The 26,769-nt window shown below is 39.6% G+C and overlaps 1 protein-coding gene across 8 annotated transcripts in view; it reads left to right on the top strand.

The window, feature by feature from the left end:
• Positions 1-26,769, top strand: part of RANBP17 (RAN binding protein 17) — a 256,109-nt gene that overhangs the window by 129,057 nt on the left and 100,283 nt on the right. For all 8 annotated transcript variants that reach the window (XR_010589850.1, XR_010589849.1, XR_010589851.1 and 5 more), the window contains one exon: positions 18,778-18,851. Coding sequence is in view for 5 of the 8 variants with exons in the window: in XM_005284080.4 (XP_005284137.1) it covers positions 18,778-18,851 (74 nt within the window). In the remaining 3 variants the exon portion in view is untranslated. The remainder of the gene's footprint in view (positions 1-18,777; positions 18,852-26,769) is intronic.

The following is a 26,769-nucleotide window of genomic DNA, read 5'->3' as shown; positions in this document are numbered from 1 at the left end:
CTTTGAGTGAATTCTCAAAAGTAATGGCACACTCTGTTTTATTATCATTCACCTACATGTTTTCCATGCACTTTATTCAGGAAGAGATTCAATGCTGGTTTGTTGAATGTTTGCTAATTTTTAGAATACTATTAGTTCACTGCTAGCTATATAAACACCTAAATGTCTGTGCTAAGTCATAGCTGAATAATCAAAATTAATTTTTGAAATCTCGTTTTAAGATAAATGAAGTGTATAATAAATGTACAAGTCATCAGTACATACTGGACAAGTTAAGAGATTGTTTAGCTCTTAGTCTTTCAGATTCTCTGACATATAGATTAGTCTCGTATTTGACAGTATTCCATTATATATCATATACACATAATCAAATCTATCTTGTTGGTTTGAGAAGTCAGCAGAACATACTAAAAATATGCTCCATACATTATTAAAAGGCATTACTATCAATCATATTACAAACTGATTGCATCATGTAGAAAAGGGCAATCAAAATGTAGATGTAGTGGCTGCACATCTACAGATTCAGGCACTTAGGAACATGCACATGTGGTATTTGGCTTACCTCTGCATAGGAAATGACTTGATGCTACCTACTTGACTTATTTTGAGACACGAGCCACTATATCCCTTGGCATGTTAAACTGTTCCTGAAAGTTCTGGATGGTTCATTTTCCTTGGATTGACTCCTAGTGCTAAATCATTTATTTCTAAAATGAGTCACTTTATGGGGCTTGTGGTATACTGAATATCTGCATGCTTATGTACAAACACTTTCTCAATATATTTAGAAATTTAACAGTTAGCATTGTCACTGTAATGAGTGTGCAGATTGTCTATAGCAGATGTTTATTCTTACCTAAATGTCTGTTATGGTAAAGGAGTTTTCTACTAATTTAACATCTAAAAAAAGAATGTCAGTGCACGGTGTGTCAGTGAAGGTGTCTCTTTGTTTCTACATATCACACAAAGTATTCAGATGATACTGAGTCAGATGCCTGTCCTCCTTCCATTGAAGTTAAAAGGAAGAGGGCTTCTACTTACTTCAGTGGGAGGAGGAGGAGGGTCCTAAATGGTCAAAGAGAGGAATCTGATGATTTAGCAGCTATGTTGCTACGCATGAGAAATAATAATAAAGCTTTAAAGACTTGAGACAGATAAAAAAGGAAATTCTGAACCCAGCTGTATCAACTTAGTCTTTTGTGCTTAGACATCATAGCACATACTGATGATTTGTCTGCTGAGCCCTCAGAACTCTGAGAAATCACACATACAGCACCAATTTCTGCTCTCAATAACACCTGTATAAATCTCCATTTCAGTCAGTGGAGTTACTCCAGCTTTACACTGATGTAAATGAGAGCAGAAATGAGCCACACCATACTTGCTCCAGTACATTGAAATAAATGTTTTAGATAGAGAACAAAGTGGCAGTCTTACCTGGGAATTGGTTTGCTTATGTATTTTGTGTCAGAAATGCCTGGTAATCAAAATGTTTAAGAATGTAAAATAAAAACACTAAAGTGGAAGTTAGATTGGCTCCTGTCTGGGCAGGGAGTTAGGCAGGCATTATGAAGTAGCTGCAAGAAAAGATTGAAAGAAGGGATTGTAACACAGCTGGACAACTCCTCCCTTATGAAAATAATAGGATAGAAAGAGAAAGTGTTGTGTTTCTTGCTTTCCCTATTTTCCAGCTGTGTAGTTGTATCTTTTCACTCCCATTCTTAGTTTATAAAAATCACTTTAACAAGACTGTGCTCCCCGCACATCAACCAGCACATAACTGTATTAGCAAAATTTGTGTTTAAATTATTTTTAAAATCTTTTCCTTAAACAGGAGAAAACTAATGTAGATGGTACAGTACCTCCATGATCCTATTTCTGAATAGCCAGTCTGCAACTATTCACTCTATTGTGATTTGATCAAAGTCGTCCCTCTTCTGTTTGTTGTATAGTTTCCCTCATTATCAACATTGGTGGTAGTCCACACTTCTCTGAATGCAGGCAAGAGAATTTAGGGCATACTTCACTCCACATACCACTTGCAGCTATTGCCACATATTTCAGAGGACCCTACAGTAGAGGCTGAACTGCAAAATAATTATTTGTTGGGATTCCTGGGTTCCATTCACAGTTCTGCCATGGTCAGTTGTGCGATTATTATTACTTTTGTAACCTATTTAAATATTGATACATTTATATTCAGGATCCTTGCTGATTGAGCCACTGGGATGGATTTTTTGTATTTACCCATGCTATACTCACCTTACGAGTTGCATACCCCATAATACTTACAGATAGTGTCATGTTTCAAGGCTAAAATGTCTGGGTTGGTCAATATCTGGTTTTAATCAATGCCTGATATTCGTATCATTCCCCTCCAACCCTTCCAGAATGCAGCTGTCAAGTATCTTAGGGCTTGTCTACACTACCGCACAGGGTAGATCTAAGATAGGCAACTTCAGCTATATGAATAGCGTAGCTGAAGTCAGCATACTTAGATCTGCTTACCACAATGTCTGCACTGCAGTAAGTCGACTGCCGACACTCTCCCATTGACTCTGCCTGCGCTCCTTGTTCTGGTGGAGTACCGGAGTCGACGGGACAGCGTTCAGCAGCCTAATCCCCCACTGGCTTCCTCAGTTTAAACTTTTTGCGTGAAATCCTCATTCCATTAAAGTCAATGACAAAACTCCCATTGACTTCAGCAGGGCCTGAATTTCATCCTTTATCTTTGCCTTCAAAGCCCTACACTATTCCATACCAATGAATGTAATTTTTAATGGTGTCTTTGTTCATTTCTCCAATTTCACCAACCTCAATACATCTGTGATTTCCTTGTCTCTCTGTCTTTGTGCCTTCTTCCCAGCATCCTCCTTTGCATGGAACATCTCCCTAGTCCAAATATGCCAGGCCTCTGCTCTCTCTTCATTTGTATCCCTTGTTAATGTCACACCTATTTTGTGACCCTCCACAAATGTGTATACTAAGTAACGTCAGACACCCCACATTTTTGCTTTGTTTAGTCCTTTCTCTTGGTTTCCTAATGGTTATGGCTTCTTTTTTCTGTTCCCTAAATTTTGAGCTCATTTGGAGAATATTTTGCCTTTATATTTGTGTCTTGTAGAGTGCTGAGCATATATGTGACATGTAAAGAAATAATACACACTACTCCAGGAAGCCCTCAATTACTCCAGGGAGTGGTGGTCCCGGGTAAAGGGAATGTAAAAGTGTCTTAGAGCCAAGTGCTCCACCCCATTTTCCACCAAGCACAGCGTAATCAGACTCTAGAATCTGCCCCATAACATCTCCATTAAATACATTAATAGTGATGTTGGAAATAAATCTTGGAAGGAATTTAAGATTATGCAGCACATTTACTCATATACTGTAGATAGTTGAAAGAAATTGAGCAAACTTTTTTACTGGAGACCCCTTTCACATCTCAAGCCTCTGAGTGCGACCCCCCCCAATAAGTTAAATACACTGTTTAATATATTTAAAACCATTATAAATGCTGGAGGCAAATGGGGTTTGGGGTGGAGGTTGACAGCTTGCGACCCCCCCCCCTGCATGTAATGACCTTGCGACCCCCTGAGGGATCCCAACCCCCAGTTTGAGAACCCCTGCTATAAGTATATGTGTGGTTTTATTTTGGGGAGAGGGTGAGTAAGATTATTCTTTATACATAATTAAAAATGAATTGATATTTTAGAGGCATTATGTAGGAAGAAAGTTACATGGACAAAGCAATACTGAAGCCACTAATGTTATAAAAATAGCAGGAAATGGAGGAAATTAATAACAGGGCAATACTTTATAAATATGTTGTCATCATCATGATAGACAGTTTAAAAGAATGTATTGCTTAGCTTAATGATTTAGAAGACAATCAGATAGTAAAGAACAAGTGTATGAAAATAGTTGAATACATCGACTAAAAAATAATATAGGACAAAAACAAAATGCACATCAGTTTGTACATAGTTTAGATGTAATTGCTTATACTAGTTGTAATAAGGCAGAACATTATTTAAGAGCAGCTTAATTAATTTAATATATACATATGGAAGGTATACAGATAATGAAATAAGATTACATTTAATGTATTTCAAAATCTGTTTTTCACCCAAAAATGGTTGCTTAGGGATCTATAAATATAATTCATTAAAAATAGGAATACTGGGTTTTTTGGCTGCATGTGATATAAATACATGTGATCATTATTGAAAACCGACTGGGAATGGTAGTTTTAACAATAAATAACTGCTAGTTTTGAGGAATATAATTGAAAAACCAATGTTCCAATTTTCACAAAGGTGGTTTGAAGGACATCTTTGAAAATACATATTATTTAAACTATTTTTCACATTAATGATTTAACCAAACCATCTGCTAAATTTTATATTCAATTGTATACTTTTTAGGAAAAGCCTAAACAAGAAAGTTATTCTTTATATGCTGTTTAATCTTATTCATAACCCCTGTTTTACCCTCAACTGTTAGGTAAAGGGTCAGATTTTACTAACGTGGCTAATAGGACATAAATACAGACATTTCACATGGTGTACCATGTAAATGTAAACCTTTGTAGTTACAAGTTTTTGTAGCTGGAGAATTGTTTTAAAAGGCATGTAATTTATTAGCTATCAGTAGCTGCTTTATTGCCTTGCCGCGCTGCAGTAATAAATAAAAGAAAGTGAACTGATTTTACAAATGGCACACAAGGTGCACATTTTGTGAAAAAAGTCTTTTTTTAAAGAATTGGCATTAAATCCTTTTTTTGTGATGACAAAGAGGCTAAGAGTGCAAACTGTATTTTCTGTTTATCGAAAACAGAGTCTTTTTTTCTCGGGGGCATTTTTTCCTATGATCATCAAGGGATTTCAAAAGCAATAAAGTGTGGAATCATTGTTCGACTTGAACAGTATTAAAACTTAGGTTTTAATTTCAGTGAAGTAATAAGATTTGAACCTGTCTCACATTACAGCACTGTAAGGCATTTAGCAATTGTATTTTAAAGGAGGTTTTTAAAATGCAGCTCACTTGTAAGCTAACTGTCTGTCTAGTAATTAATAGTTTCTCTTCAGCACAGGCTGTTGTGATCTTACTAGGAAATCTCAGTTTTTGTTAATAACAAATTATGATAATTGTAAGGATGTTAATTCTTAATTAGTTTAAACCTTCAGTCATTTTTTGCTCTTTTCTGAGAATTATTTTAAAATGAGGACAAAAGGAAAAAAGTGAAGTGTAAGGGATTCAACATAATTTTCAGCTTCCATTTTTTAAAAATGTGACACTACAGCTACCTGTAAATTTCAATAAACTTTATTTCCTGATTAAGAAACTACTTCAGCCACCTGTCAAGAATGAATAAAGTATCTTATGCGTACGCACTGCTTGTAAATCATGGATGTTAATTACTTTTACACAGAAGTACATGTAGGATAACACTGCATAGAAAGCTAACTGTTCCCTGTACTCATGTGTTGAAGCCTAGAACATTGAGACTTACTTGTACAGCTTAGAAAAGAACATAAAGGTTTAAAATATAAATGTTTCTTCAGATCAGCTTGACAACATATTGGCTAATGAGACAGTATTTACCATTGTGAATAGCAGTTGAAAATAATTACATGTAGTTAAAAGAAAAAGTTTACACAAGGATGCATGTTCAAAACAGCCATCAATGTTTAACATTTGAGTAGTGAGCTATGGCCTTTCATGATGATTTTGAACAGTAACTGCCTCCATTAGCCATAAGGTTTGTTTCTTTATTTTAGTAGATGGCCTAGATTGTAAATATTAGAGGATCTAAAATAAATCAACACATTATCCTAAGGATACAAAATGTAAGAGCTATTTGTGGTTGGAAACCTTTGACAGATAGTTTGGATGAAGCAGATGATTGCCCGCCTCTCGTATCTGGCCTCCATTGCTATGCCTGCAGGCAGTTTAGTGTTATAGTTGTATATTGATGTCAGGGTTACTACTGAGTGGCTAGCAATGACAGATGTCTATAATTACAGGCAATGCTTCCAGTATTTCAGAAGAGCCAGCCTATGTTGAACAATTATCTTATTTCTGGCTTGCCAAAGAGTGTTGTTCAAATTGCTAGTATTAGCTATGGGGACTGTAACACCTCCCCTAATGCCTTGGGATAAATGTGCAAAAAGCAGTTAGATACACAATTTAAATACAAAATCTTTTTAAAACAAGTGATACTGATAAGGTTCAAATACTTAGGGCTTGATGCTGAAAGGTGCTCAGCACCTGCAGCTACTATTGAGGTCAATGGGAATTGCACATGTTGAACACTTCCTATAAATAGACCATTCTCATTTAAATGATTAGTTTATTATTTACATATATCTGACAAAATCGTAATGCATATCAGAGTTCTGAGTGTGCCATTGATCTAGATAAAGTTAAGCACTTACAGTAGAATTTAGTTTACCATCTTTTTAGACTCATAGACTCATAGACTTTAAGGTCAGAAGGGACCATTATGATCATCTGGTCTGACCCCCTGCACGCTGCAGGCCATAAAACCATCCCCGCCCCTTCCCTGGACTCTGCTGCTGAAGTCCCCAATCCTGTTATTAGTGACTTCAATCGGCAGAGACCCTCCTGCTAGAGATCCCTGCCCCATGCTGCGGAGGAAGGCGAAAAACCTCCAGAGGCTCAGCCAATCTGCCCTGGAGGAAAATTCCTTCCCGACCCCAAATATGGCGATCAGTAAGACCCCGAGCATATAGGCAAGAGTCTCCATCCTGACCCCTTTTAGCCATTATGCTATTTACCTACCATTGCTTGGTTTTTCTTGACAACTATGTTTTACCATTAAACCATTCCCTCCATAAACTTATCTAACTTAATCTTAAAGCCAGACAAGTCCCTCGCCCCCACCGTTTCCCTCGGAAGGCCGTTCCAATATTTCACCCCTCTAACGGTCAGAAACCTTCGTCTAATTTCAAGCCTGAACTTCCCCACGGCCAGTTTATATCCATTCGTTCTCGTATCCACGTTAGTACTAAGCTGGAATAATTCATCTCCCTCCCTTGTATTAATCCCTCTAATATATTTAAAGATAGCAATCATATCACCCCTCAGCCTTCGCTTGGTCAGACTAAACAACCCAAGCTCCTCTAGTCTCCTTTCATACGACAGGTTTTCCATTCCTCTGATCATCCTAGTGGCCCTTCTCTGCACCCGTTCCAGTTTGAGTTCATCTTTTTTAAACATGGGAGACCAGAACTGCACACAGTACTCCAAATGAGGTCTCACCAGCGCCTTGTACAACGGAAGCAGGACCTCCTTATCCCTACTAGATATACCTCGCCTAATGCATCCCAAGACAGCATTGGCTTTTTTCACCGCCACGTCACACTGTCGACTCATAGTCATCCTGCGGTCTACAAGGACCCCTAGGTCCTTCTCCTCTTCCGTTACTTCTAACCAATGCGTCCCCATCTTGTAACTAAAATTGTTATTGGTCATCCCCAAATGCATCACCTTACACTTTTCACTATTAAATTTCATCCTATTTCTGACACTCCAATTCACAAGCTCATTCAAGTCTCCCTGCAGGATATCCCTATCCTCTTCCGAATTTACAACGCCTCCCACCTTCGTATCATCCGCAAACTTTACCAGCCTACTCCTGCAATCGGTTCCGAGGTCAGTTATAAATAGATTAAATAAAATGGGTCCCAAAACCGAACCTTGGGGAACTCCACTGGTAACCTCCCTCCAACCTGACAGTTCACCCTTCAATACGACCCGCTGCATTCTCCCCATTAACCAATTCCTTATCCATCTCTGGATTTTCAAATCGATCCCCATGTTTTTTAGTTTAACCAATAATTCCTCATGGGGTACAGTATCAAACGCTTTACTGAAATCCAGGTATATTAGGTCCACCGCATTTCCCTTATCTAATAAATCCGTTACCTTCTCAAAGAAGGAGATCAGATTCGTTTGGCACGATCTGCCCTTCGTAAAACCATGTTGTAAATTATCGCAATTGCCACTACCCTCCAGGTCCTCAACTAATTTCTCCTTCAAAATTTTCTCTAACACCTTGCACACTACAGATGTTAAACTAACAGGCCTGTAGTTACCCGGATCACTTTTTTTCCCTTTTTTGAAAATAGGAACCACATTAGCTATTCTCCAGTCTAACGGGACCACCCCCGAGTTTACAGATTCATTAAATATTATCGCTAACGGGCCCGCTATTTCCCGCGCCAATTCCTTCAATATTCTCGGATGAAGATCGTCCGGTCCTCCCGACTTAGCCCCATTAAGGCGTTCAAGTTTTGTTTCTACCTCGGATACGGTAATCCCCCATCCCGAACGCCCCTCTGTAATGGTGCTAGTATCCCTAATCCCTTCATTGGCCTCATTAAACACCGACGCAAAATATTCATTGAGATATTGCGCCATGCCTAGATTGTCTTTAATCTCCTCTCCGGCAATAGTCTTCAGCGGTCCCACTTCTTCTTTCTTTGCTTTCTTCCTGTTTATGTGGCTGTAAAACCTCTTACTATTGCTTTTAATTCCCCTCGCTAGGTCCAATTCTACACGGCCTTTGGCCTTTCTCACTCTATCTCTACATTCTCTGACTTCACTTTGGTACATTTCCTTACTGATCCCTCCCCTCTTCCACTCTTTGTACGCTTTCTGTTTTTTCCTAATCGCCCCTTTGAGTCGGTCGCTCATCCAGCTCGGTCTAAATCTCTTGCTTGGTAATCTTTTTCCCTTTTTGGGAATACAGGTCTCCGACAGCTCATGCATCTTTAACTTAAAGTAATCCCAGGCTTCTTCTGCCTTTAAATCCATTAATACGTTTGCCCAATCCACTTCCCTTACCAGTCCCCTTAATTTGTTAAAATTGGCCTTTTTAAAATTATAAACCCTAGTCTTTGACTTAATTCTGTTACTCCTTCCCTGTATTTTAAACCGAATTAGCTCATGATCACTGGAGCCCAAATTGTCCCCTACTACCACTTCCTCAACGAGGTCCTCACTACTTACCAGAATAAAATCTAAAATGGCCTCCCCCCTCGTCGGTTCAGCTACCACTTGATGGAGGAATTGATCATCAAGCACATCTAGGAACATCTGAGCCCTATTATTGCTACTAGCGTTTGTTCCCCAATCTATTTCTGGGAAATTAAAGTCCCCCATAATTACACAGTTTCTATTGCTAATTACTTCTCTAAGCACATTAAATAGTTCCTTATCCATATCCTGGGTCGATCCTGGCGGTCTATAGCACACTCCAAGCACTATCCCCGGAGAGGCTCTAGAAGTCCTATTACCCATTGTAAGTATTGCCCAGACGGACTCTGAGTTGTCTAATCCATCCACTATTATTTCTTTACAGTTTATTTCACTATTGACATACAATGCCACCCCCCCACCTTTACCTCTGTTCCGGTCTTTCCTAAACAGCACATACCCCTCCATACCTGTGTTCCAGTCGTGACTGTCATTCCACCACGTTTCCGTTATTCCTACGATATCTGGTTTCAGCTCTTGGACCAGGAGTTCCAATTCCTCCATTTTATTACCTAGGCTTCTGGCATTGGTGTATAGACACCCTAATGTATGTCGTTTAGCCCGTCTCCCATTAGCAGCACTATATGTTGCGGGCCTCCTAGTGTCCGTCCCTCCTGTCCTTCCTATGTCCAATCTCATCTCCTCAGCTATCTCTCCTCTCATTTTACTCACCTTCTCCATACTGGAATCTGGCGTGGAGATTAACTGTGCATCTCCCAACCGTCTCCCCAAACTTGCTAGTTTAAAGCTCTTTTGATAAGATGAGCCAGCCTCCCTCCCAAAAGTCTATTTCCTTCCCTACTCAGGTGAAGCCCATCCCGCGAGAACAGGTGTCTGTCCCCGAAAGCCTCCCAGTGGCCATACATCCCAAAGCCCTCCTTATAGCACCACTCCCTTAGCCAACTATTTATTCTCACAATCCTATCAGCCCTTTGCTGCCCTTCCCTCGGAACGGGCAGAATCCCACTAAAGATAATCTGAGCCTCTATCTCCTTGAGCGTCTTCCCCAGCCTGGCATAATCTCCCTTGATCCTCTCTAACGAGAACCTAGCCGTATCATTCGTTCCTACATGAAGGATTATCAGGGGGTTCTTACCTGCTCCTTGTAGGATCCTTTTCAATCGCAGGTCCACATCGCGTATCTTTGCGCCCGGTAGACAGCACACCCTTCTGTTCTCCGGGTCCGCCCTGGTCACAGGCCTATCCAATCTCCTCAGTAAAGAGTCTCCAATTACATACACCTGCCGTCGCCTGGCAACAGTGCGATCTAGTAATCTAGTCTCCGATCCCTCTAGTCCTGACCTGTGCCTATTCCTATCTTCCCTTATGCCTTCCTGAATCCTCACGGGGCCCAGAATTGGTGCTGTCTCCATCAAGTCCTCCCCCCTCTCTCTTGGACTAGCAGCTCTTCTCTTCTTCCTCACCCTTCCACCTTCAGTCGCCACCTGCTGCCCCTCCAGCTCGGTATCCAAACACTCGAACCTATTCCTGAGTTCTATTCCCCCCTCACTGGCCCTTCTTTTCCTTGGCCTGCTTCTCACAGTCACATGCTTCCACCTCCCATGTTCTCCCCCTTCCATTCCCCTCTCACCATCCTCTCCCTCTGCCTCTACCTCCACCATAGGGCATTCTCCTTCAGCCCCCCCTTGCCTGTCCTCCATCAGCTTCTCAAACCCCCGCCTAAACTCCACCAGGGTATCTACCTGCATCTGCAGCCCCTTAATCTTTTCCTCCAGTAACAGTATCAGGCGACACTTCATACACACATACCTGTGTTCCGGCTCCCCTGCTAGGACCATATACATACCACAGCTTCCACATGCAGCCATCTGCATTCTGTCTGCTGCTGCTGCTGCTGGGCTCATGGCTGCTGCAATCTCTGCCCACTGCACCTGTGGACTCAGAGCACACGCCACGCCGCGCCCTCCTGCCAACTCCCTCTCAAACTCCCCTGTTAGCCGCCCTGTTTGCTGCCTCCGGTGCCGCTGCTCGCAGCTGTGCCGCTGCCTGGCTGGGAGGCCGCTTTTATGGGCCCCCTAATCAGCCAAGCCCCGCCCCCTACTCAGGGCTCAGCGTCCTTCCCAGCCCCCAGCCCCTGCAGGCCCCTACAAACACACAGGAACACACAAGAACAACAAGGACAGACGCAAATACAGGTACCTTCTCCTCCAATGAGAACTCCCTCTCAAACTCCCCTGTTAGCCGCCCTGTTTGCTGCCGCCTACTATAACTGCAAGTAGGAATATAACCCCTTGATATCACTAGTTTTGAATAAATATAGCTCTTTCCCTTTGCAGTTTCTGACTGAAGTGAAATTTGCTCTCATGTCCATATAATATTGGTTAAACTCAATCATTAAAGGCTATCAAAGCAGTATTTAGGTTTCCCATTAAATACCTGACTGCATATGAAACTTGAATCTCTGATCTGGTGCTGATCACCACCTGGAAACTGCTGCCACAGAGTGGGACATTGAAAGCCTACAAATTTAGGCAAGAAGGTTAGAAGGGTATGGGTATGAAATTAATAGAACTTTTGATGAGAACCACTAATATTTGATCAAATGTGCACCAAAATGCACATACTTAAACAGATGGAGGATGGAAGCCAGAGAGAGTGAGAGAATGCAATTAAAAAAACTCCATGATGGATAGTGACTAAGTAAATATACAAAGTATTATTTACAATTTAAATATATTTAAGTGGTTTACTTAATAGGGATGGATTTAACCAGGTGCTTAGAGTTAAGCATGTGCTTAAGTGCTTGGCTAAACGAAGGCCTAATAGATCAATTAAAATTTCTAGTAGAAAAAGAAGAGAGAACAAAAACTTAAATTATCTTCAATAACATGAAGGGCCATGGATACATCTTGTATATTGACCATCCAAAATACCTTTAAACTAGTGACTGCTGGCATCTTCATTTAGATCAAGTGTAACCCTTTTAATGCTTAAGAATTCAATATTTTGCTTCAATATTGAACATCCAACTTCTTTTTATGATTATTACTCCAATATAAAGACAGAATGGAATTTGCTTTGTAGTCTTTTTACACTGGTTTCTTACTCTCCACTGTCACAATGCATCACAATTTTTTTAGCACCAAGTAGTAGATTCAATTTGTATAATTAAGCCTAATTTTCTGTTTCAGAGTGAACTCCTGCTCAGCGGTGCTTCTTACTTTTCAAGCTCTTAAACTGTGAGGTTGGGCAAAATTGGATTTTTTTCCTCTCAGTAATAAATAAAAATGAAAACTTTGTCCAAAAAATATTGTGCCTATATTTGGGCTGCACCCATAACCATAGGCCTGGTCCAGCAGCAGTCCCAATAGTTTTGCACTGAGCATGAGAAATACAAATCACTCTCCAAAGAAACTCCTTATTCTCCTCAGTGTGCCTTCAAGGTGGGCAGATACCTTCAAGATCGAAGGCAGGGGGACAACAGAGACCTTGGGAAGAGATTGGAAATATCAAAGGCAGGATGAGGAAAATGAGTGGATTTCGCTCCCCACTTCAGAGAAATTTCATTAAATAAAAAGCAATTTCCATTAAAAAGAAAAAGATTCTCTCAAGTGGGAAGTGCACACTTCATATGGACAGGTGGGGAATTTGCAATCCTGGCACCATGGTTTCCTGTGAATCCTGTTCCTCCAAGTAAGCTAATGGGAGTGGAACAAGAACAACCCATGATGGTAGTATTAAGTACTGATATCATCAGAAGCTGTGCAGATGACCACATCATTTCTATCATTTCTGATAAAACATTCCCCCAGTGTTATGGGGAGAGAGCACCCTTGATGCTGGCACTGAGTGAAAGGGATGTTCATACATATGTACAGTATGCTCAGGCTTCTTCCTCTGATGCTACAGCTGAGTTGCAATCACAGTATTCTGATTATTATAGTCACTAACTACTATTTTAAAATGTCATTTTATAGAATGCCTATGCCAGGCAAAGGATCCCTCTATGCCATTTTTATTAAACTCGATATACATCTAGTATATAAATGTATCATGCTATTCATGTCATCAGTACCCTTCCTCCTCTGCTAGTTGGGTTGGGGAGCAGGTGGCAACAAATGGGAGAATGGTGTTTTGATGCCCCCCAGAGGGTCACCTCGTCCCCTGTTCTCACAGATTCTGGTTGAAAGTTGGTCATAAATACCTATTTTACTTTCCAACCCTCCTCCCACCCCCACCATATCTGTATCGTATTCCTAAATTAGAGAGCTAAACGTGCAGCTAAAGAGGAAATGGCTCACTTCAATACTCAGCATATTCTGTTGGCCTGGTCTCTGAGCTGGAGATCTTGAGATCTCACTTTTTAAGACAAGTCCCTGTCCATGTTGTAACTGTTCAGGAATACAGGCATTCTTGGTAACATAGTTCAGGGCCTCCACAGTATTCTCCTCTTTGTGCTCAGATACAGGTAAATGAGTTCGGAAAGCTTGAATTATTATCTCAGTCCCTTCTCCTTACTGTCCTGGATGGCGTTTAGCCTGGTAGTCAATTCCTTGACCTATTTAGTAGGGAAGTTAGCAGTTCTGTCCTGTATGTTTGTCTCTATGTGTCGTGTTCTTTTTCTCTTAGCTTTTTAGGCCAACTATTTAAACCTGGGCGCTCATATTTTCAAAGTCATTGAGAGGGGATTTGGAAGCTCAGTTCCTGTTGATTTTACTGGGAATTGGGCATACAATTCCCTTAGGCAACTTTGGAAATCTCATTCTGGGTGCCTAAAGACACCTAAATCTATATTTACGCACATGTATTTTTCAGATTTTCAGAAGCCTCTAAACATCAAGCCATTTAATTAGGTGTCTAACTTAAGCACTCAGTTCCTGACCTGGGATGCACTGGTAGGATATGTAGGGACGGGGGCTGGCTCCACTAGCCCCTTCACAATAAGTGCAAGATTCCAAACTAAGGGCTAGGTAAGTGACCAGCATACACTTGAGGAAGGCTCATACTGCTCCTTTTTGGAAAAATAGTGAGGAGTGTTCCAGAGTAGTTCCCCACCCCACCCTACTCCTCCCCTCCCACCTCTTCTGCATTAACATCATGGCTCAAGGCTCAGCTTGCAGCTGTTACCACTTGGCTCCTGCCCAGCTGGCTTAAAAATAGTAAAGGCCTAGTTTTGCCCTCAGCATCTGATGACAAAATACTTTAATGTTGTGTTCTACATTAGTACTTGTTCTCTGTAGCAAGGCCTGGAGAGTATCAGGAAATTATAACATCTTAAGCATTTATTGTGTGCCTAAGGGTAATAACTTTACTGTAGTTTTCTAAAGATTCATTATCCAGAATCTTAATTCATTATAACATCTTTTATGAAACATATAGAATCAACATTTTCTTGTATTTTCTTATTTGCACAGTGTGTGAGATTCATTTCTCTGTTTTAATTTGTTTCATGTGGTGCATTTGAGTACATTCCATACAGTGCCGTTATTGAATTTCTGTGACTGTCATTATATAGCCATACAACCTTTAGGAACTCATATTCTGAGTTTCCCAGTTCTGTAATCTGTTTCACATTTAAGGATTGACATAATTAGCTTCTTCAGAGTTATAATGATAGTTCCAAAAAACAAAGCTAAACATATCTAGGGCCAAAAGATTATATGAGCATAGAGTAATAAAACTTTAATTTTTACAATACTTTCTATATTATATCTCTATATTTTCTTAAACTATAATTAAGTTCAAGCGAGTTGCTTCATGAAATTTTGTCTCTGCCCATGTATTTATATATTTCTCCCTCCCTGTTTTATAGTGTAGCAAATAAACTTCAAATTAGTTGGGGGGGGGGAAAGAGTAGCAATATGTAATTTGAGTAGCTGATGAATTAGAGTGTCTTTTGGATCACAGAATATGCCCTCACTTGTTTACAAGCTCAGCTGTTGTCTACTGTAAACCTCTAAGTACTATTGAGTTAGTGTTAATGGTACAGATGAAGAAAGTATATTTTGACATTTAGTTCACAACATCCTCATCCAACACGTGCGCCTTTCCCTCTGACAATATTATTCATTTACTACCCTATTTACTGTGCTGGCCACATGCCTTCCCTTCACTATCATGCCCATTTCTCTGTTGCTTGATTACTGTGTTATCTGTCACTTGCTTACTGTGTGAAATCATAGAAACAAAGATACTAGCCAGTGCTTCCTTTATACAGTCTTCAGTCTGCGTGGCAATGAAGGAGTCTCTGTCAATGTAGGGTGAAGTTACAGCCTGTCCATATTTTCATCCCATGAGCTCAGCTTGCAGAACGGCTAAGTCCAGAATTAAATTGGGAACCTCAAAACTTGGTGTTGTTTCATTTTCTTATTGTGAAGTTCAGTTACATTGTGGTGATATTACAACATGACCACACAGCTCTATAACCTGATGCTGGGTCTGCATGTGAATTTGCGATATTGGGCAGGGCTGGGAAAAGAGTATTCAAAATTCTAAAGATGGCAGAAAATTAATTATTCCTTTGGCAGTTTCCTTCCAAATTATGATTAATCCTCCCACTAATGTAAGTGTTATAAAAGGGCCTGAATGCATCAGTATTGGTGCGATACTGCTGCCTAGGGTGATTTAGGATGCAGGTATTTCATGAAAGTATGTCCCCATGCAATTCTTCTGTGGCTCAACCCAACTGAGTACATATATGGCACCTATATTTAACCCAGTGAGAGAAATCACAAGAACCTGATTCAATTTTAAATTGGAAGTTTAAAATGAGGGCACTTCAAGGGACCATGTCACATCACCCGGAGGCCCAACTGGCAATATTACCCTCTGCTCCTTGAATACATTCCATAGTCTTCTGTTAAAATTTTGTAACTCATTGAATATCCAAACATAAAAGCTGACTAATGACTACCTTCAGGAGTCCGAGAAAATGGTACTTACCAATGTTTGCATTCTGTTGCTATGGAGGCCAAAACTATGGAGTTTCTCAACGCAAAAGCGTATTTTGTTTTGGGTAATGATGTCACTATATATGTTTAAAATTTTGTAGTTTCAGAACAAACCTTAAATCCAAGTAAGACTGTGTAGTTGACTAATATCTCCTATACTGTATAAGGATATTGCCACTTTCCTCTCGAAAGGGCAAATTTTAATATTTGGCTGAGAAGGAAAAGATTACTGGGGTACAGAAGGAAAGCTAACCTAAAATGTGACATAACTGCACTATTACGTTCTCCGCACCGTAGGTGAAGAAGGAATTGCTTGAGTGTGGGAAATGTTGGAACACAAAACCAGCATGCAATGTTGGAACCAGCAAACCCTGGTTTTGTTCAGATTTTCGTGTGTGTGTGTGTGTGTGTGTGTGTGTGTGTGTGAGAGAGAGAGAGAGAGAGAGAGTATGAAATAAGTGGTGCTGGCAGTGACACCTATGATTAAGGTTGTCTAACACTTTTTTATATCCGTATTACCTAGTGTTTATTGAAGATGGGTTTTAACCACTTCATTATCTACTTGCAAATTTGCTAAAGATTTATGTCATCTTAAAATGTGTAGTAGTCTTTAAAAGAAGCACAGTATTCATACACTGACTTAAAATGACCCTGTCACATGTGAAAACAAATCAAATTGTTGCTGTTAATGAGCTTTTCAATTTACTATTCAGTGGATCAGATAAGTAGATTTAAGAGGTAATGATCCTGTTTAGCACTCAAGCTTGGCTGTCAGATCCTAGTAGTTGAAGAAAATCCTCAGGGACAAAAGCGTTGACACAGTTCTTGATGGGATAATGGGAATCAAAGCTAATGGATGATAAAAGGAGTAGTAAGAGTTACACGGATAATTGTGGATTAAAGCACTGCTCTTTGTCAACATTGACTGCTGTTCCAGTATTTTATTTGGTAAACTCTGATGTGGTGAGAGCCTCGTTTGACAACAGAACACAATGCTAATATAGCAGGTGAGCACTTGTGCTCGCATTTCCTATCACAGGAAGGAAAACATCTGAATATCAATATATGTTAGTAAGGAACGCAAACCTTTCTGGTGAAAAGATTTGATGTGGAAAAAGTAGAAAACAAATACAGAGGTTAAACTTTTGCACACACAAAATTGGATAGTATAACTTGTTTCAGTGGCATAGTATTTACAGTTAAAGTACCAGACTGTGTGTTTTGAATATTAAATATATATATATATATATATATATTGTAAATGATAATTCTTTAAATATTTGACATTACTTTTTTCAAGGTATTTGGAGGGATTGTACTGTCTATAATAAAGAATTTTAGTATTCCAATTGTCTAGTTCACCAAAGATTTTGTCATTATATGATAGTCCTATTAAAAGTTGACATTTTTACTTATACTGGAAATAAATATATCCTTGCTGGCATCTCCAGTTATTGCACAAATTGGATTTTGTCATGACTTTATTGCATTCCGATTTGAAATCTGTAGGATATGAAAACATATCTACTTACTCCATCATAGAGTTAAATACTGGCATTTCCTAAGAGTGACTTGATGGGGTGGCATCACTAGCAGCAGTGGAAATAGGTATAAACAAGTATGATATCCTACCAGAAGTATTCAATATCTGTAATTCATTGCAATTTATAAGTGTGATAAGTAACGTTTCAGAATAAAATTGGCAGCTAGATGGCACCAGTCTTTCATCATTGGGTGGCTTAAGTTACATGTGTTGTGACTTTGGTGCTCTCATCCTAGATCTTAATACATACTTGCCCTGAGCACATAATATGGCAGAATTTCATACAGTTGGTACTCCTTTCTTTGGTGGGATTTAGGGTTAAAATAGGAATACTTCAGGACTGAACTAAAATGCACTAGTTGGTAGAGTTGTGTTTGGCCCAGATCTTTAATGAAAAGCAGGGGTGCTGTAGCTCAAAATGAGGTGCACTGGCAGAACAATATGAAGAATTTTGCCAAGCACCTGTTCCCACTGTCTCAGATTCTAGTAGAGTTCTATTAAGTAATTACTTTCGTGGTCACGAAAAATGTCACCAAAGTTTGTCAAGAACATGCAGTAATGCTAACTGTGAGACATAATGCTACTGTATCTGACTTGACCTGCTGATTGATAAGTCATAATAACAGATCCCTCTAACTGGCAGAATATATGGAAAACTTGAGAGTTAATCAATGTCCTGGACCTGGAATGAAGGGTGATTGAAAACCACACAACTCAATGTCTTTACGTTACTTGGAAGGAAAGGGAAAGCCCACAATTGGATAACTGGGGAATGCGTAGTTCTACCTGATTACATCAGTGAAAATGCAACAACTTAACAAATGTAAGCTAAGGTGCAGGAGCAACATTTACACCGATGCTGCTAAGGCTAGAGAGTGGTGGAAGATATTGCTTTGCTGCACCCCATTGAGGCTGCTTATAAAGCGCCATTACCTCCATGAGAGGAGGTGGTTTGCTCACTGAACCACAGAGTAAGTGCATGCTTATAGTGAGTATTTACCACATCTGTTTGGGAGGAGATGGTTAAGCAGGGGTGAGTGAAAATCTGTTAGCCCCAAATTCCTGAATCTGGAGGATGAGAGTCATCTATACACGTGATTTAGCCAGGGCCAGATGGATTTAGAGAATAACCCACATTCATGCTTGTGCCCTTTGGCTGCATAAACAGAATGTGGAGGGGATAATATATTTTTGATATAACATTTTTGATACTTGTAAATGTCTATAATGTGTTACTGTTGAAATGTTTATTTTCAGGTGTATGCCCGAATGTCAGAAGTCTTAGGAATAACAGATGACAACCATGTTCTAGAAACATTTATGGCAAAAATGTGAGTTCTATTCTATACATTATTTTGTTTTGTCTTTAATGTTTATCCATAATCAAAGTTTAAATTTTAAATCCCCGGTTGAATTTTAATGAGAATAATTCTAGGTGTTTTCATAAATAGTTTTAAAAATTGAGACATGGGGTAAAATTTTCAAAAGAGCCTAGGTGCCACTATAAAGAGACTTTGGACTCCTAACTGCTGCCTGTCAATGGTACTTAAGCCCCTAGGTGCCTAAAACGCTTTTGAAAATGGGATTGAGGAGCCTTGACCACTGATACTCTCTTTTGAAAATATTGCTATTGGTCATTATGATCTTCAGTGTGTGTGCGTACACATGCTCCACACACATCTATCCTTTTTCTCTGTGGCTTAGCCTGCTAGGCCACCGGGCTTTCCTCTCACTTGTACACTGGGCAGTCCTCTCACTTTTACACTAGTAACAGCCAGGAAAGACAAGCAGCCAAACGGAAGTAACTTCACTCTCTTTGGTGGCAGCTCATCCTTATCTCCCCAGTTTGATATTCACCTTATTACAGTACAGATGCTGGGAAGTGAGCGCTACATCTTGCTTGTAGTCACACTCCAGAATTTTCAAAAGAAAAGAGTTGGAAGCTCACTGAATGGGGCAAAATCCCTCCCTTAAGAAAATATAGATTCAGACAGGGATGAGACCATGAATGACCAAGGTTTGTGAAGCAGCTATGGAAGATTATAACCACCAGCCCTCTCTCTTGTGATACTTGCCTGAATAAATTAATTCTACCTGGCATCACAATGTTCAAATAGATTTTTTTTATTCTCCCTCTAAGAATACCTCTAAAAATTATCAGATATCTTCATGTCTGTTCTCAGGCACCCTCTGTGGTTTCCTGGGGGCAGACTTTTCTTTTTCTCATGTCCAGCAAGCCCCAGAAAAACTTCCAAAGTTTCGGCTTTTACGAGTTATACACTGTCTTTCTGCCTATATCAAGACTCGATGGATTCCCTTCTGAGGCAGAGAGGGTTTCCTCTGAAACTGAGGTTTAACCCCTGAAGCAAACCAAAAGAGTTTCTCGGGAAGAATAGGAATATCTGCTCCAAAATGTGAAGGCCCCCATGAAAACACAGATTCTAAAGGTCTCCTTGTGTTCCTGGGAATGGAAAAGGATAAGAGCACCTTTCCTTTCTATCCCTCCCAAATTGGCTTCCTCTAAATCTGGTCTATATAGACTTACAAATGGTTTTCAATAGGGCGTTGTCATTGCTAGGAAAACACCCTACTAGAACCATAAGATTAACCGTGACCAGTTGATACAATACTAAATATAACAGTAATAAATCACCAGGACCAGATGGTATTCACCCAAGAATTCTGAAGGAACTCAAATGTGAAATTGCAGAACTACTAACTGTAGTCTGTAACCTATCATTTAAATCAGCTTCTGTATTAAGTGACTGGAGGATAGCTAATGTGACACCAATTTTAAAAAGGGCCCCAGAGATGATCCCGGCAATTAAAGGCTGGTAAGCCTGACTTCAGTACTGGGCAAACTGGTTGAAACTATAGTAAAGAGCAAAATTGTCAGACATAGATGAACATAATTTGTTGGGGAAGAGTCAACATGGTTTTCATGCCTCACCAATCTACTAGAATTCTTTGAGGGGGTCAACAAGCACGTGGACAAGGGGGATCCAGTGGATATAATGTACTTAGATTTTCAAAAAGCCTTTGACAGGATCCCTCACCAAAGGCTCTTAAACAAAGTAAGCTGTCATGGGATAAGAGGGAAGGTTCTCGCATGGATTGGTAACTGGTTAAAAGATAGGAAACAAAGGGTAGGAATAAATGGTCAGTTTTCAGAATGAAGAGCGGTAAATAGTGGTGTCCACCAGGGGTCTGAACAGGGCCCAGTCCTATTCAATATATTCATAAATGATCTGGAAAAAGGGGTAAACAGTGAGGTGGCAAAATTTGCAGATGATACAATATTGCTCAAGATAGTTAAGTCCCAGGCAGACTGCAAAGAACTACAAAAGGATCTCACAAAACTGGGTGACTGGGTAACAAAATAACAGATGAAATTCAATGTTGATAAATGCAAAGTAATGCACATTGGAAAACATAATCCCAACTATACATATAAAATGATGGGGTCTAAATTGGCTGTTACCACTCAAGAAAGAGATCTTGGAATCATTGTGGATATTTCTCTGAACACATCCACTCAATGTGCAATGGCAGTCAAAAAAAACAAACAGAATGTTGTCAAGTATCAGAGGGGTAGCCGTGTTAGTCTGAATCTGTAAAAAGCAACAGAGGGTCCTATGGCACCTTTGAGACTAACAGAAGTATTGGGAGCATAAGCTTTCGTGGGTAAGAACCTCACTTCTTCAGATGCAAGTCAGAATGTTGGGAATCGTTAAGAAAGGGATAGATAATAAAACATAAAATATCGTATTGCTTCTATATAAATCCACGGTACGCCCACATCTTGAATACTGTGTGCAGATGTGGTCGCCCCATCTCAAAAAAGATATATTGGAATTTGAGACCAAATGGAGTAAAACTAGGAATCAGAGGAGGGGCCATTGTATCAAATAAAGATGCTTCAGTTTGATTGGCTGACTTTCCTTCTGTTGCTACCAATGAGAGGAAAATTTTGAGGCCTGTGCCCTATGACCAACTCTCAGAAAACCAATTAACAGGTAAAAGGATAAGTACTACATGCATTTAATTTTGTCATGTATGACTTTACATAAGCAATGTAAACTAAGCAGTAATGAAATCCTATGTATATGCTTAGCATTTTAATGCCATCTTGAACACTTCTGAAAAAGTTTAAAAAACAATCCTAGTTTTACATGACATGTTCTGTATTTTTCTCATTTCTCCTCCTCCATGGTTTATTACATTTGTATGAAAATAGTATCTTTGTTTATTAACTGTTCATTGATTGCACTGGAGATAATTTTGGTATCACAAAAGGAGTATTATTTCTTAAAGTGGAGAATAAGAAGTAAATACTATTTTCAAATCCCTTGGGCCCAGCCTGGAGCCCCCTCCTGTACTCCAAACCCCTCAGCCCCACCCCAGAGCCCTCACCGCAATCCCCTGCCCTAGCCTGGAGCCCTGTCCTGCACGCTGAATCCCTCATTTCTGGCCCCACCCCAGAGCCTGCAGCCCCAGCTGGAGCCCTCACCCCCACCCGCACTCCAAACCCTTGCCCCAGCCCAGTGAAAGTGAGGGAGGGAGGGGGCTGGAGTGAGTGGGTGGCAGGGCCTTGGGGAAGGGGTGTTCAGTTTTGTGCAATTAGAAAGTTGGCAACCCTAAGGGCAGCCCTGAGCCTCCGCTGCAGCCCCATGCGTCTGGAACCATGAGTGCCGCGCACTCCCCTCCCCCACCAGCCCGTCAGGGCTGTTTGTGGCCCGCAATCTGTGGGTCAATGGCCCCTGGTAGAAAAAATGTTCCCCACCCCTGTCTTAACCCAAATCTGTAGATTAGAAAGCCATTAACTCTCTGCACAGGCTAGACCCATTGACAGGGCCGGCTTTAGTAAGTGCGGGGCCCGATTCGAATACCCGGCGGCGGTCTGGGTCTTCGGCGGCACTTTGGCGGCGAGTCCTTCACTTGCTCTGGGTCTTCCGCGGCACTGAAGGACCCGCCACCGAAATGCCGCCAAAGACCCAGAGCAAGTGAAGGACCCGCCACTGACGTGCCGCCGAAGACCCGGACCGCCGCCGGTGAGTAAAAAAATTAAAAAGGCGCCTAAGTTAGGTGCTCTTCTTTAGGGCACGGGCCCCTCTTAGGCGCGGGGCCCAATTTGGGGGAATCGTCCTAAAGCTGGCCCTGCCCATTGATCTCACTTTTTTCTGTGTAAGGAAAATGTTAACACTCGTGGTAAATATATATATATTTTTAATACTGTGTTCTTCATAAATACCATTGTGATTGACATTAAAATGCCAGTGTTTCTGTGCATTTGCATGGTGGTATGTAAGGCATGACAGTTGCTGTTTTGTTAATGCACAGTGTTATCTGATATAGCACCCTTATTTGCTATTCAGAGGGATAATGCTTCCTCTTTAATGGCAAACACTGTCTTTCATATCAGAAAGGGGGAGAAATACATTCGTAATGTTGAAGTAATACTTCACCGTTGCAATCTAACATTAGAACTATTGAATACCCTTGAGATCATGTTAACTACTTTTTCATCTAATCATGAAATAGTAGCAGTTTGTCTATAGTACTAGAGTCTTGAAAGAAGTTGTCAAGACACTTAAAATGTGTGAAGAAAATATTCTGTACTTAAATACTGTGGGAGGAACATAAATATAATGATTTGATATGCAATGGTCAAACAAGTGGTGATCCTTCATGACATTAATGAATTTTTGTATTCCACTAATTAGGGGTCTTGCACCTCCTCTTGTAGTAGCTTGCTGGTTCTTATGACAAACTTAATGTCTGGTTGCCATGTGCAGCATTCCTTCAGGTCTGATGTGACCTTAGTTGTGACTGAAGTGAACCACATTTCTCTTATCTTGGTTTTTAACACATTTTCTACTAAACTATCTTAGCCGCATCTGGTTTTAATATCAACATCGGGTCATCTTCATTCATATAGTCTTAAATTTCTCCTTTTGATTGCTTTAGCATGAACTTCATGATGCAGAACTGGTCAGCAATATCAATTGATCAATTCTTCAGTCACGTTAATAGTGAAAAAGCTGTTTTACATGTATCTGATACCTGCCAGTAGCACTGGTGATATGAGCTAGCTATTGTTTGCCAAGTGATCTCAGCCATATTCAATTCATGTGTTAGAAGTTGTCTTGAGTAGCCATTCCTCAAAGAATTGAAGTATTTTCTGAGGTTGGTCACCACAATTAGGTTGTCTAAATTCTGATAATCATTTCAGTTAATTCTATCAATTCATATTGCTAATTGTAGATCTTCCATTATCCTTCCATTGGAAGTAATTTACCAACCTCCTTTTGAACTTCTGGACATCACTTTCTAAGGGGCAGGTTTTTATACACCCATGTGGCCACTCATGCAGTGAAAGTATCTATTATCAGCCATAATCTTATAGCTGTCCCATCTTGGATCCAGTGAATCTTGGATTTCACAAGGAAGCCCTTTTAGTTTCCACTGTCTTAGCTTCACCAGTGCTCAAGAAAGTTGATCTTCATTTGAAAAACACTAAGGCCCAGATTTGGGCAGTGCTGTGCTCAGTGTTGCATTGCCTAAGTCTCATTTTCAAGAGAGATTTAGACACTTATGAGCCAAAATCCCAATGAGATTTAGGCTTGTAGAGACGTAGGCTCCTAAATCTATTAGGCATTGCAATGCTGAATGCAGCAACACCTAAATAACTTTAAAAATCTGGGCCCTAGTCTCAAAATAAGTTCTTCTGGCTTTATGTGTCTTATATCACGGCTAAACTCATAGATTTATGTACTCTTGTGACACAACTATGTAAACTCAACTACTCTTCAGCTTTTATTTAGAGTTAGACTTGGGCATATTCAGTTGTGATTGGTCACTGGTTTATGAAAAAAGAATTAAAGTTTGTCAAATTCTTCATTTCAAACATTAATTTGTTTAGCATGTTGTTTGTGAACCCATCCTGATCTCTGCAAATATTACGTTGTTTAAACTTGTCACATAGTTGTGGTAATTAATTATTAGTCTTTGGAGTCACAAAATGTTTGTTCATATTATCTGGTATTTGTTTTACATGATTGGTTATCAGAGTCACATAGTATTGTTTCTGCTCCCTGATAGGATAACTGAAATGAGCCAAGTGAATAACTAATAACAAACCTCTCCTGTGAATGTATGGATGAATCCAGTAATTATCTATCCGGGGAACATGTACACATGTATATTTTTTTTCCCTAGGGTGCTTGTCTTCATACTATCTAAGCACCAAATATTCATGGAAAATTCAGGATTTGTGAACATGTTCCCAAATACCCAGCAATTGCCTCTTTGCTTGTGAATAGCCAATATGACCCCATGAATCATAGCAAACTACAACTCAAATATTTTATTTGTGAAAGTATTTTGAGTTTTTTTAACTATTTGCATTTACCCAGCTCTAGTGAAGAGTTATATTCACTCAATGTCCATGTGCCACAAGGAGTTCTGAACTGTAAAAGATGATAACCTGCAAAAAATAATTAAAGCATGAGTATATAGAGCTCTGTTGCTAGCATATTGCCCATTTCCTCCTTGTTACTAAAACACATATAGCACACTATGGCTGAGATTTCCAAAGACTTTTAGGTGGTTTGGATGCCCAATTTTCATTCATTTGAATGGGAATTGAGAATCCAATATTTGAAATTTTCAGCCTAAAATATTAAATTGTGGTTTTGTCTCTTTGAATTTTAAAATTCATATTGTATAAAAGTGTCCAAAATAATCTTAATTGGTCACTAAGAATATCCCTATACTATGTGACTTGGGTTGTTCAGCTATTTTGAAATTTGGTTCATGTCATCCATAGTTAACCTTCTTCAACGTTTTGAGTGTTTGTCTATCCTTCAGATCCACATAAAAATAAATGTCACAATATGCATATATAGCCTTTCAAAATCATGATTTTATTTGTACATCATCTCCATTTTTGTAATACTTATACAGGTTTCCACCCTCCTCTTCTTCATTTAAGGTAGCAAACAGTAATACAAAGCTTATAGTATTATAACTGGTATGCATGCAATGATAACTTGAGGAGGCAACCACCACCTTGTGACCCAAGTAGACTTGCAACTCTCTTCCTGCTCACACCTATGCCTCAGTCCTTCAGACTCCCCTTTCCCACATTCACTGTACACTTTGGTTTTTCCTATCCTCATTCCTTTCCTGATTCTTCATAATTGTCTCATTTGCTCCCTTCCCTAGAGTTCCCATCCCATTCCCAATGAAGTAGTAACCTCCAGAGTTTACTATAGTACTTTTTTCTGTAAGCTCATTATGCAGTCAGCACCATGGACAGCTCTAACAGCAGTGTGGGTTTAAAGTTCTGGATTCACTTATTAAGAAGACATGGTGAGAATGATCAAAGGAAGGAAAGGCAGTAGAAAATTGTTGAATAGTTCAGAAAGATTGAGTGGAAAGACACTTTTACATCAATCATTACCCGTCTTCGTTAATATGATATCCCTAATTATGCAAACTTTGACAGTAAGTGTTCACTAGTCAGAATAGTCTTAATTAAGATGTTTGTATGTTTACCTATGTTTATATATAAAATATGGGGGTAACTTGTTTTTGCTTAGGATTCGAGGTAAGAGAAGGAGAAGTTGGGAGGGGGGAGGTATTCAAGTTTTTTTAAATATTCAGCCTAAAAATAATAATAAGGCAAATAGTTTCAAAGGTACTACATTAAGAAAAGCATAATCTTTGATATGATGATCTGACCACAAAATGAAGCAGTTTTTACCTTAGACAAAATATCATTAAAGTAGTGCTCACAGGTAGTAGGGCTTACAGGCAGTCTGAAGTTCCTCTTGTCTGGTACAGTCTCAGAGGCCTGAGTTTGGTTATTCTGGATCTAATACTGGTACTAATACTATATATTTGTGTTACCAGAATAACTATAAACCTTGCCATTTGGATGTTGTGTCTCTTTTCCAGTTTATAAATACTGGAACAATGTTAGTGACACTGTTTCATTTTTTGAGAACAATTACAGCCCATTATTTTGGTTTTCGTATACCAAATATGGAAATATTCTGTCATTTCTTTGTTGTCACATTATGTATATTTGCTTTTAAAAATGTGATCTCTGTTAGTCTGTTATGTAAGTTTCTGTAGACTTGAGATTCTGATTGGAATCCTGTTAAATGTAATTTTTTACTTTCTGTCATGCATTTGAAGTTTCCTGCTCAGTTGCTTTAATGCTCTTTCACTTAGTATCTTTAT

Source organism: Chrysemys picta, chromosome 8 (genome assembly GCF_011386835.1).
Source record: "Chrysemys picta bellii isolate R12L10 chromosome 8, ASM1138683v2, whole genome shotgun sequence".
Classification (NCBI taxonomy): Eukaryota; Metazoa; Chordata; order Testudines; family Emydidae; genus Chrysemys; species Chrysemys picta.
Note: the sequence above shows the minus strand (reverse complement) of the source record. Positions and strands in the feature narration are given on the sequence as shown.